Source organism: Hibiscus syriacus, unplaced genomic scaffold (genome assembly GCF_006381635.1).
Source record: "Hibiscus syriacus cultivar Baekdansim isolate YM2019G1 unplaced genomic scaffold, ASM638163v2 tig00112528_pilon, whole genome shotgun sequence".
In the NCBI taxonomy this organism is placed as follows: domain Eukaryota; kingdom Viridiplantae; phylum Streptophyta; class Magnoliopsida; order Malvales; family Malvaceae; genus Hibiscus; species Hibiscus syriacus.
In genome coordinates this window covers 720941-734503 of record NW_024063356.1, presented here as the reverse complement: position 1 = coordinate 734503, position 13563 = coordinate 720941, and the positions used below count along the sequence as shown (strand labels likewise).

The following is a 13563-nucleotide window of genomic DNA, read 5'->3' as shown; positions in this document are numbered from 1 at the left end:
ATCCTACCTAATATGAGTGACCCACTAGATGTATGGATGGCGCTAATCCCTCTGATATGTTATGTTATTGTCGAGTGGCATCCGACTGATCGCGTGCTTCGGCGATCTGGTTTCGTACAATCTATTCCATAAGCACATGTGAATCTCGACAATTTGCATAACATCGATAGACGAGGGAAAAAAGTCAATTGGATTATGAAACACAACGAATGGGTGATGATGTGGGAGGTTCGATGTGGACGCATTCCCCATAGGGAGGCGATTTATGTGGACCAATATTCGGTTGCGGATGACTACTACCAGTTGATCAACACAAACGATAAGTAGTTCCTGCTTTCCGAGGAAGCACGAGCCCATAGCATTCATCGATGTCGAGAAAGACGTCCATTGTCACAGCCGCATCGTCCCTCGACTAGTGGATGGAAAGCATGCACTTCTGGTTTGTCTTCAGTTGCAGCACCAGAACCATCACAGCAGCCACCGTCTACACTAGGTTACATTCTGTAGTTGTTCCAGATGGGGATGCAACCATTTCAGATGGCTCCACTGGTGTTTCAGAGGCCACCACCTCTATTTCGGATACCACCACAGTAGGTTCTGATTCCATCACCATAGGTTTTTATGACCCCTCAAGGCGGATATTCCAGTTCCATGCTTGTAGATCTAGCATGAGCTTCATATGTATCATATTTGGCGGGTGATGTGCCACCACAGACTCATACACCTCTGACCCAATTCTTGTATTCATCGATGTCTATGTTTTCACTATTTTCTATGAGTAGTGGGATGGTTAGTCATACACCTCCAGAATCCTTATTCTATGGAGGTGGTACATCGTCATCCATCCCTGATCAAGAAAATGTATATGCTACTGATGATGATGATGATGATGATGAGAGTGAGGAGGAAGAACAACTTATACGAAGAAACCCTCATCGAAATAGACAGCCACCGCCTTGTGGAACACATTCGAGACGCAGACATCGATAGACTTGTTTAGTTTGTAATGTTTTTGTTGTATTAATATTTTGATATAACATTAAATTGCAAAATTATTTTTGGACTTAATTGAATTTGTCAAAAAATTATAAAAAATAATTCAAAGTCCAAATGAACTTGAAAAATATATTTTAAATGTTTTCTGATTTAGTGTTTCATCCTAGTTGACCAACTGGTTGTTGCTATTGGACTATTAAACTATTAATATCCAAATGAGTGTTATTTTTGTGCTGACATATATGCCAAAATCTATTCACATTTTTTCTTTTCTTTTCAATCTCTTCATTTTCTTTATTAAACTTAAGATTTCTTTTCATTTTCAATTGAAAATCTTTTTTCTTTTTTTTTCAATTACTTCAAATATTAATGAGTTTGTCTCATATATTTTATCACTCTTTCAGCTTAATTTTTTTAAAACTTACAAAATTGAATATAAAAAAATTGTCATTATTGATGCTTGAGGATTGTCGAATTTGAGAGGTTTTATGTGTTCATCCAAAAATTCAAACGGTACAAAATATTCTTTCTAGAAAATTAAACAATGTACCTTGAAATTAATCTCTTCGAACAATCGTTAGGAAATTAAAATTAATCTAGTATTATAAGAAAATGATTTTTATCGATTTTGAATAGAATGCATTAAAAATAAGTAAAGTAAATATGATAATTGTTGTAACATATGATAGTTGTCACATAAAATAGTGATTAAGAGCTAATGACGATCACTTGAGAATGAAGATCGAGATGGTATATAGTGTTTTTTATTTCGGCAAACAAGGTTAATATTATGATTATATCATCATACTGTTAATGATTTAACAGTTTATTGATAAAAACTATTTAAATAACAATTAAAACTTTTTATAGGTCGATGACAAAAACAAAACAAACATTAAAATTTAGCGACTAATGGTGTGCTTTATCTTTTTCATTGATTATATCAGGAACTAAAACTCATCACCCCGACAAATTCTTCTTACAATAAATTTAATGATATGAGATCACTTTTAATTTGAATTTTTTCCCATTTTCAAATATTATTTCTTTCTCCAACACAGCAGAGCATCATAGATATTAAAAAAAAACAGCATTCGAAAATAGTAGAAATCTTTAAGACGTAAAAAATCTCCAGCATCAGTAATATGTTTTTTTTTTCTTTCACAACATTATAACCCAATCCAAAATTGTTGCATGAAAATCCAACCTATATAATAGGTATCATATCATCCGTGTCAAACAGGGGCAACCAAAATGCAGCAACTGCTTCAGGGCTGAAACAATATAATGATCCGTAGCAGCGCAAAGAATGAATTTAATTTGAAGCTACTTAAAGCCAGAGAGAGAGACTTGTACAATCATCTACACGTTGTGATTGGTCGAGCCTAGTAATTTTTCCTCCTCTCTTGGGATGTCGGTCATCGGAATCTGAAAGCCAGACTTGGTAATTTTGTTCCATTCATTTTCTACTCGAAAGAATATCCATTGGAACCTTCTTAGCATCTCTAACGCGGTGATCATAAACACAGTCAAGTAGTTGTGGCGGAGATGAGCGGACAGTTTGTACGTCCACGTGCATCGCAAAACCAAGTTGCTTCCAATAACCCAAAAATAAACCTACGAAGAAGGCAACCATGCATGTGAAATACCTAACGATGTGCCATTACGTGTCTTGTGGAATGAAATTGCATGAATAATTATCAGCATTAAGATTCTTACCCATCCTCGCCCGTATAACAAATTGGAACACAAACTTGGTTTGTTGAACTTGAAGATCCTAGTGAAGACACTGCCGTAAATACAGAATTTAAAATGAACTTAATTCGGCGAAAGGAATGCCAAAGTGGCCTCGCAATCAAATAATATATATATATATATAAAAAAACTGTTTGGAAAGGGGATATATAATCATACCTAAGGTCCCAATCGCGGGTTATGTCCCAATAAAATGAGTAGAGCGAGTTAACAAGACTTGAGAAAAGCCAGAGACGACGATAAACATAAGTCCAACTATCAGGTGAGACATGATATTTAAGGGCTGATAGAAAAATCACAGGGACTGCTGTTGAATATTTTAAAGCTGAAAACCACATGTAAATTGGGTTAGAGTAAAGAAGACAAACAAAAACAGAATGACGATAAAACAGGTGTAAATAGTCGCATATAGCCCATATGAAAACAAGTAATAGAAATCAACAACAAAGCTTGATGATGTGCTGTCCAATGGGGTGTTCAGAACCGGGTACCCGAAATACCAGGTACTAAAATGCCGCCCCGTGTCCCGGTTCATAATTTTTTTTTTTCTTTAAATTATATTTTTTTTAAAATATATATATATAGATATAAAAAATTCTAAAATTTAAAGTTCTATAATATATAATTCACACATAAAATTCAAAAATTCAAATTACATAATTGAAAAAAAATATTAAATAATAAAATAAAAAAATAGGATTAAATTTCAAGTGTTTCGAAGTTAAAATAAATATTTTAAAAAAAATTAGAATGTTGATGTGAAATAATTTAAGAAATTAAAAATTTCAAATGTTATGGTAGCAAAATTTAAGAAATTAGGAATTTAGAATGTTAGAGTGAAATAATTTGAAAATTATAAATAAACATTTAATATATATATATATATATATATATATAAAATAAACCGGGTACCGGGTCGGCGGGTACCCGGTTAAGTAACATTTTGTGACCCGAGCCCAACCCAGAAAATCGGATATTTTCAAAATAAATACCCGGTATTTTTTAGCTGGGTCAGCGGGGTAGTCGGGTCGGATATTTTTGAGCAACCCTACTGTCCATAGAGTTTAGGAAATTTCTTAAGGCAAAACATTGTACACTTCACCCGTTCATTGATACATATCCATTCTGACCAGATGTAAATTTTAATATGAAAATAGTAGGTAATCAAGGTCCTAGATGTATTACCATTTAGAAGGGTTGGCTTCTCTTTTGTATCTTTGTACTGCCGCAAACATTGCAGTAGCCGCCAAATATATGGAATAACAAGTACTAGTGGAATTGCAACTGAGTGGCTGCCGCAAACTGAGTCTGCTTCAAACCATGCGATTGTTGCAACCTACGACAAGAGAAACCTCATCTTATTCATCTGAGGAGATCAACATTGCGTCAACAAAAAGAGCTTCAACAGTTCCATGTTGATCGAATCCAAATTAAGCAATAATATATTTAGTACTAAATATGAGAGACTAAGTATACCTTTGTTGTTTCTTTACATCATCGCTAAATAGATAAAGTGGTTGGCCAAAAACCACAAGCCTTGGTTTAATTAGAATCTAATACAAGCAATTCAAAAAAAAAAAAAACTGTATCGTAAAGCATTACACGCACAATATTATGCCTCAAGTTCAATGAGTTTTAATTGCATCGAAAGCCAGAAGCAAGAGTAATCAGATCCTCATCAAGCCTTTCATTATGATCATTTTCCTCCATGTTTGGAAAGGATCTACCATCAACTTATTTTTCTTAGAATCACAGGCATGCATAATGAAGTAGGCAATGCAACTCACAGATCTTAATAATTATAAATTGCTGTGCTGTTTGGAAGAATATTGAAGGTCTCATTGACAGCCAATTTGGAAAAAAAACCACCAAGAACTAAATTTGAGAACGCTCTTAGCCTTTTATAAATACCTGGCGATGAACCATTCGACAGACTGAACGCTCCAAATCTGAAAATACCTTCACAAAATAAAGATTACAAGCAATTAGGGGGGAAACCCAGCACCTCTTACAAATCAAATCCTAATTTAATGACCTTAAGAGTATGTCCAGTAATATTTATCCTATGACATGCATCTAAACAACAGGAGGCTGAAACTTTCTTCATAAGAGTATCAAAGTACAAGAGTATTTTCATGAATTGCTCCTTTAATTGATACAATCTAATCGTTAGGAGAAACAAAATAAGCTGCTTGCTTAAGGATATGAAATGATATTACAGGTTCATACCTTGGCCATGGAGGTAAAAATGTCTGCCAAGAAGAAGTCAGGAAATGAAATAGGCTGTTACACAAGAATTAAACAAGTAAAAAAATGCAAATGCATGTCAGCCACTGCGAACCTCGAGTAAGTTCCACTAAAAAGAAAAAATCCAGAGTAAAGCGAAAATACTCCCGGTATGAGGAAATGCTAATTGGCAAATGCAGCTTGCCAGCTCAAGCACAAAGAAAAAGAAAGCTACACTAGAAACTAGCCTGAAGTGGGAAAGCAATCCGCCAGAGTGTTCTTAGGAAGAAGTAACGAGATGAAAAATAGAAAATGTCGAAGGGGAATATCAAAACCAAGGCAACAGCAACATAGAGCATCACCTGCAGGTTGTATTTCAAATGTCAGAACCATCAATGTGTCATATTACTGACGGCATTGGAAACTTGGCAATCCTACAAAATCCAATCTACAAAACTAAAAGAGAGGACTACACACAGTCACCTAAACATTTGCATTCATACTCGTACATACAGAATCATTAAAGTGACAAGTGATAATTAAGTAGCAAGGCCATAATTGATAAATCTAATGGTTGAAAACATGTGAAAGGTTACTTTCTTGCATATATGCAGTTAAATTATAGAAACAGAAGATAAGATAATGCTGGGAAACAAGGTAGATATTACACTGGTTGCGATGCTGCCAATGCTACTTCTCCGTGGGAGTAAAGATAAAGGTAAGCTGTCATGCTAGTTGGCACTATAACTGTCATCCATATGCTACACTGCATGTAGCAAAACAGAAAAAAGACATTACAATAGGAATTCATATTCTTTCTCTTAGTGGAACCACAATCTCAGGACCAAATTCTCAATAAAGTATGTGAAGTGCAACGATCCAAATAACATGAAGAGAACATTTAAAACAAGTACCTTCCATATTTCTCTGTGAGTAAGGTGGTTTAGATCAAGATCAAATATTTTTGCATAAATAATAGTGCTCTGAGAAAAGACCCATAAACACACTCCCCACAGCCAAACCATCATTGTCTACAAATTGCAAGAGCTAGAAGTAAGATTCGATGGACATCTAATATCAAATATCAATCTGTAATCGTACTCAAAGATATGTTAACTAACCACAAGAAGGAGAGGGTTATAATATAAGAATGCCTCGTACAAGAACAAGTCTCTTAAGTCTACACTCATTCTCATGACCGAATCCCATCCAATCTGTTTCAGAAAAAGAAATCAAACATTCTCGAGATCAATTCTCACAAGAATCAAATGCATTCTAGCTAACTGTACAAATACTGACCTTGCAACAAGTGAAGGCCCAGATTAGAAACCATAGGACCTTAAATCTCCATAGAAAGGTAGGAGAAGGCATTATAGCTGCGGTGTGCATAGGTGAACTGGAAACCTTCATTTCTCCAACCACGAAAGGGAACACGTAACCTTCTTGAACACTATTTCCAGGTTCACCAGCCCCTAAATAACAAGTAAATAAGTAAACAAAACTATTCGCACTTTTTTAGATAAATTTAAATCGAAGGTCAATCAATTATCGAAACAGATAAAAGAAATCACCTAGGTCAGAAGAAACAGATTTGGCGCCAGGTTTCCGAAGATGAGGACTGTGAGAAGAACCAATTACCGACGGATTTTCAAACATGAGCTCGTCAGGATTTCTTTTACTCGATCTTAATTAAAATTACATCCTGCAACAGTCGAATTCCAGTTTCATTTCCTCGGCCAATAACAACAAAGCAAAATCATCCTAAAATTAAAACCGGCATAAAAATTCATAATTAATTATCCTAAAATTAGCAATAACATCAAGTAATGAAAAATGATCAGATCCGAAATGATAATGAAACGGAAAAGATTACCGGATTGGGATAGGAAACGACGTCGTCGGATGGCGATGCTGGCAGATCTGGAAAGAGAGTGAAATAGATTAATGGATTTTAAACTGAGAGAGAGAGAGAGGTGAATTTCAGCTCAGTTCGTCGTCATCGTCAGCTACGTTCCCTCTCTTTTCTCCTTTTCTTTAGAGAAGGCTATAATAACCCCAGCAGTGTGTATTGTAATAGGCAAGGCCACGCGAAACGGGCGAATGGGCGGTGGGCTAATTTGCTAACTGGGCCAGCGCGCGTGATGGGCGGGGGAGTATGTACTATGTTTGTGAATGATACCGCTACTTTACCCGCTCAATACAAACGCTTCCAATGCTTTTATGTCGCGGAACATGTAAATAGTAGGGATAAATTAATGAAGTCGTAGACTTCGGAGGTGCGAAACTGTAAATATGATTTTCATCGTTTAATGATTAATAGTGTATTATTATAACAGAGCATACAAACTCTTGACCAAATATAGGGTCCATTTATTTCACTGTAACTGATTTTTTTTTAAAATAAATACTGAAAAATAAATTATAATTTCTAAAAAATAAATTTTGGAAAGTATTTTTAAGTGTTTAAATGGTGTTACGTAATTCATATTCCGCAGTTTGATAATTTTATTGAAAATATTTTCTAAAATTTACTTTTTGCAAAATAAACACATATTGTAATTTTTCTTTTATTTTTTATTGTTAATTCTATTATTATAATATTTTTTTGAAAACTTTTATATGTATATATATATTATAATATTTTATTTTTATATCTACAACAAATTAGAATTTAATGTCACTCTTTTTTATATAAATAATATGACTCTTAACCTGTAACTAACAAAAAAAACTTTAGATGTTTTCTTTCTCCTCCTCTCTCTCCTTTTTTTTTTCTTTTTTACAACTTGTGTCAATTTTATTGATCAATTCAATTTTTTCTTCTTTAATTTTGTTTAACCGACGACAACACCAGTTTTAATGTTAGTTATCGCCGTCCATTTTTTTTAATAAGAATAATTATGTTTGTTCTCTACCTTTATGGCACATTTATCTCTGCCTTTGTGGCACGTTTTTTCTCTGTCTTTTTGGTAGCTTACGGTTTTTTGCCCTTTTTTCAATTTATCTTTTTTCACAAGGTTGGATTTGACATCGCCATGACTGATCAAGATGGCGTTTATTTGTTATCTTGCTGATCTTCCCTGCTTTGGACCCTCGAATTGATTTGGATACGCATTTTACGCTCGTTGATAGTTTTCTCATGTCGCTTGACTCTGATTTGCGATTTGTCGGTGGTCTTTCAGTAGTTTTATCTCCTTTTGTGGTTCATTTGCTGATACAGTCAGATTTGTTTGTATCTTTATTTTATTTGAGCATTGGTTAGGTTTTTTAACCTTTTCCTTTTATGGTCCTTGTGTGATCTAGGTGGCTAGTTTTTGTATTAACGGTTATAGGAAAATGTCCTAATTTTAATTTTTGTTTACGATTACGGTTATGCTCATAAATCCTCATTGTAATTATGGATATTTTCTATTTTCAATAAACTAGCGATTTCTATAAAAAAAATCAATAATATGAATAATTTTTGTCAATTGTATAATAAATACATTGTTTTGGATTTGAAAGCCTCCATGACTCTTATTCAATGATATTTTAACTTATAATTAATTTTTTATACTTGACATTGAAAAGGAACAAATGTTGATATTAATTAGTACTATGTAACATGAAACAATATCATTCTTATTTGCTGCTCCATAATATATACTACTATAATTTCACTCCATAATTTGCTGCCATGCAAGCTGTTGGGAATGGTTATCACTGGCGTGTTGGTCAAAATAGTGCAACTCGGATGTTCGTGGATAGGTAGGGTGCTTCTAATACCGTTCGGCTTCAGTCAACTTATATTGGCAGTGTCGTTGAGCCGATTCAATGTGGCGAGATTATGATCCCAAATGAGACTCGGTGGAATATACCGTTGGTTTCGGCAGTTTTCAGTTCCATGGATTGCAAACATTCTTGCGTGCCCAATTACCCCAACCATGAATGACGAGCTGATATGGTCCGCTCATTCCACGGGGGTTTACTCAGTCAGATCAGGCTACTTCTATCTGTTTCGCACTCATCAGGTATCGGTTGTTCAATCCTCTCTTTGGCTTTGTTTATCACGTTTGGCAGTACCCCACGAAGATTCGACTGTTTGGTTGGCGATTGGTACATGAAGCTCTTCCAGTTTGTAGACGTTTACAGATGGTTGGTTTATCGGATGGTCTTTGTCCGATGTGTGAAGATCAGACTGAAACTTGCCTGCATGCTCTCTGGGGTTGTCCTGACGCTTTGAATATTCTCAGGTCTGCTGGTTTTGTCGGTTCTATGTTAGCAACCATGGCCTCTTCCTGTGGAGATTGGTTGGAATATTTACAATCGGTGCTCTGCCTCCTGATAGGTTCCGATTCTTACTTGTTCTGTTGTATTTTGGGTGGCAATGTCGTAATGAATTTGTGATGGCGGTGGCAGGTCGTTTAACGCGAATTTGGCATGTGGTTAGTTCCAGCAAAGCCTTCCTTTCATATATCCTTTGATGCTGCTGTCGGTCTCTGAAGCTTGGTCTGATGTCTGGTGTAAACCCCCGGGCTTAGTCATTAAAATAAACGTTGATGAAGAAAGATGGTGAATACAATCTTAGAAAACTAGAAAGAAGCAAAGACAAAGCATTTGAAACACAAGATAAATCCATCCCTTCATTCTGACGAGTGAGAGGCTATGAATACAAGAGAGAGAGAGTGGGAGTTGTAACTACTCTAACAACTTAACGACTCTCAACAACCCATGCAGACTACCGCTCAAGATAGTGGGCTGCTTACATCATTCCATGCACAAACACAATACTCTAACAGTTGATGCTGCTTGTTCTCGTCTAGATAGAAGATCGGCGATTGGAGTGGTGGCCCGTGATGAGTATGGGATAGTTTGGCGTGCCAGGCAATTCTGTTGCTTGGTTGTAGTGATGTTGGAATTGCCGAGGCTAAAGCGATAACATATGGGCTTCATTTGGGGATGGAGTTAAATCTTCCCGCGACACGATTCATGAATAGTTCATTGAACTTAACGACAGAGAAGCGAAAACGACACATTGAGCTGATTCAAGAGGGAGCGTGAGACCCAATCCAATCCGCCTGCTGCCTTCTAAAAGATCGAATTTTTAATTTAAAAAAATTTGTGGATTTCGAGGTGAAATCATCAAGTACCTCTCTCTTTCTCTCTTCTCATCTCCTTGTATGTGGCTACTTATCCCATTCACCAGGCCCATACTTTTTTTTTTCCGGTTTGCTCGTATCGTTTTATGGATGTAAGAAGAAAAATCTTTGCTTTTTTTTTTTTATCTTGACTGTATGTTGCAGCTGTTGTTCTTATGGCTCCAGTTATCCTTGTGTATGTTAAATATTTGTCTTTGGGTACTTCTTTGAAATTTAGTTCATGTTGTTCATAAGATTCTAATTGTGTTTTCCAATTTGGGTGATCTGGGTTTTGACGATTTGATTAAGTTTTGAATTTATACTCTTTTTCTTTCCTTTTTGTTGATAGGAAATCGGGTAACTGGAAATTAAATTCTTTCATCTTGTTTATTCATAAATTAAGCTAACTGTTGGGTACTGGACTTAGCTAATTATGATTTTGTTGATTATTTTATCTTCCTTGTATGTTCTTTTTCAAGCCATAGACTTCAGACGACTGATTCCACGAGATAATGTTCTCGATTTTTTTTTTCACGAGATAATGCTTTGGACATATTATTTGCTGAGATAGGGTTAATTGTACAGTGACCAAAGAGGTCGCCATGCACGCCCAACGACCAAAGAGGTCGCCATGCACTCGGGGCGACCAAGGATCGGTTCATGCATGAGGCACTCGAGGCGACCAAGGATAACCAAGGATCGGTTCATACATAGGGCACTCGGGGCGACCAAGGATCGGTTCATGCATGAGGAGATTGGGGAGATCGTGCATGTGTAGGTCGCCATGGAGTCCCGGCGACCAAGCTGTGGGTCCTTCACGCCCAAACTTTAACCCTATCCCTCATCATACATCCATAGCTGGAAACTTTAACCCTATCCCTCATCATGCATCCATAGTTGGGAGATTCCTGCATCGCGACCAAGCTTTAACCATATCACTCATGCATGTGTTGCATCCATAGCTAGCTGGGAGATTCATGCATCCGTAGCTACATGATTGCAACGTTAATTTAGCTGTTAAATGCAGCAAATATTGTTGTTCAATTGAAGACTTTCAATGCTCAATAGTTATATGATTCAATCCTAATATTATTTTCTTCAATAGTCAAATTTTAATGACTTTGTACAACGATTTTTTGCTTTATATAAATGATATGGGGTTAGGGTAGAAACAGAAGCAGAACCAGGAGCATAAGCATAAGCACATATAAACTTTGCTGAGAGAAAGAAAAGGAAGAAGAAGAAAATAAGATAAAGGATCAAACATAGTTCGTGAGGTAATTTTTTATTGTTTAATTTAGTTTATTATATGAATTATTAGTTTGTTAGTTTAGGGTTTAGGGTAAAACTAAAATCTAGTTAATTAGTTTGTTAGTATAAATTATTAGTTTGTTAGTTTAAGTTATATATTATATTATATAAAAAATTAGTTAATTAGTTAATTAGTTTAAGTTATTAAATATAAAAAAATATTAATTAATTTGTTAGTGTCTTTAATCGTATATTAGATTGTTCATTGAAGTTGAAGTTATATTATAAAAAAATTAATTAGTGCTTAATTAGTGTGTTATTTTAACTAAGTTATATTATAATAAAGAAATACTTTATTAGTTTAAGTTATATTATAATATATTAGATTATATAAAATTAATTTGTGGGAGCTATTGCTGTTTAAATAAATTAAACGGTTTACACATACAGGGTCATTATTCCACAACATTTGCCCATGTTCAAATTGATTCGAAGAAAGAAACAAAGAAGGAAAAGAAAGGAAAGGAGGAAGACATAAATACGTGAGTAATTTATTATTTTTGTTGTCCATTTTTTGTTGTTGTGTATGTGTAAATTAGTTAGTTAGTAAGTTTATATTAGATTATATAAATTAATTTGTGCAAGATAATTTTTATTTAAAAAATTATTGTATTTAAAAATATTTAGTGTTGTTTTAAAAAAATATTTTGTTTTATTTATATATTGTATGTGTAAATTAATAAGGAGTGAAAATTAATTGAATGAAATAATCCAGCCAACGCATTATCACGATATTTTGCCTAACAAATTTGTTTGATATTTTTAAAAAATAAAAAATATTATCAAACTAATCATGATTATTAGTAATAATTACTAAATGATTAGTATCAAATCTAAATCATTAAATATTTATAATAAATAATTATTAGTAATCATGACTAAATCATATTATTATTAAATTATTAAATATCAAATCATTAGATTAATAATAATTATTAATAATATTAGTAATCAATCAATTAATCAAGTTAAATAACAAATTTTATTTGATCATTAATATAATAGTATATTATATTATATTTAATGATTTAATGTTTTATGAAATTATCTTTTCTAATATTTTAATCTAAATTAATTTATTTTTTTATTTGTAGAGAAAATGAGCAACAACTTTTTCACGATTGTCCATTATAATGGACAGATTATGGAAAATGAGGTCGGAGTAGTTTTTCAGTCTGAAAAACCAATAAATATGATGTTCAAAAAAGACATCACATTTATAGAAATGAAGCATAAGATAGAAAGAAAATTTTGAGCTGCAGTTGATGGTTTGAGGTATAGGTTTATGATATGCCCCAACCCAGTCAGATATGCTGCAGTTCCACTTGAAGAAGATGATGATATTTGGAACCATGGTTGGATTACATGAGTCAACCAATATATAATTTGTAATAAATAGCAAACGAGTTTACAATTCTTGTCGATGACGGGGTGTTGTTGAATGATAATGTTGGGGCGGACATCTGATACGTTGTGGTCGTTATGGTTGCTCAGGAGTATTGTACCCATCCTCCTCATTCATTGGGGGCATTTGAACTGTCATGTGTTCAAAGTCATACGTCGACGAAAACGTAGGAGAATAGATGGGTGCCTCAGGATGCACAAACTCTGGTATGTATGCCGGGACAGTAGAATCATCAACTGCGTGATGTAACGATCCCGCATCGCCAAACGGTTGTGGTGTGCTATTATCCACATCGGTCATTTCCGCTTCAGGTTGTAGAGATGAACTCTCACTCCCACTCGGTAGAGAGTATTCAGCTTTACCAAATCTTTTCTTAAACCTCAAAAATTGTCGCCTCTCTACCATTGTTGTGAGGAACGGCTTTCCATTATCCCAAAAATAAGCAAGGTAAGCCGAAGTCTCAAAATTAAAGTCGTCATCTTGAATGACGTCAAGAGTTGACATGAATGAAGCCCTATTGTTCCAAGCATTAATGTAGGTTGCATGCTTCTCAACCCAATTAACGCCTTCTTTACGACGACCATCAAATCTGTGCAGATCGTCATGCGTCTCAACCCAATTCACCGGACGACGATCATCTAAGTTTTGGAGGAGGTCATGATCCCATGGATTCCGCGGAATAGGTTGGTGGAAGTGGAATTGCCTCAGCACTCTATCCCCAAATTAGATTTCAACAAAAGCAAAATTGATCAA

General features: G+C 34.7%; 1 protein-coding gene across 1 annotated transcript; it reads right to left on the bottom strand.

The window, feature by feature from the left end:
- Positions 1-2133: 2133 nt before the first annotated feature.
- Positions 2134-7004, bottom strand: LOC120181537 (SPX and EXS domain-containing protein 5-like). The gene is made up of 13 exons (XM_039186634.1): positions 6851-7004; positions 6549-6679; positions 6277-6449; positions 6099-6191; positions 5892-6008; positions 5648-5743; positions 5226-5339; positions 4981-5034; positions 4663-4710; positions 3937-4087; positions 2911-3076; positions 2716-2785; positions 2134-2613 (listed from the first exon to the last, which is right to left on the bottom strand). Exons 2-13 carry the CDS (start codon positions 6631-6633, stop codon positions 2359-2361), a joined length of 1422 nt encoding a protein of 473 aa, XP_039042565.1. The 5' UTR covers positions 6634-6679; positions 6851-7004; the 3' UTR covers positions 2134-2358.
- Positions 7005-13563: the final 6559 nt, after the last annotated feature.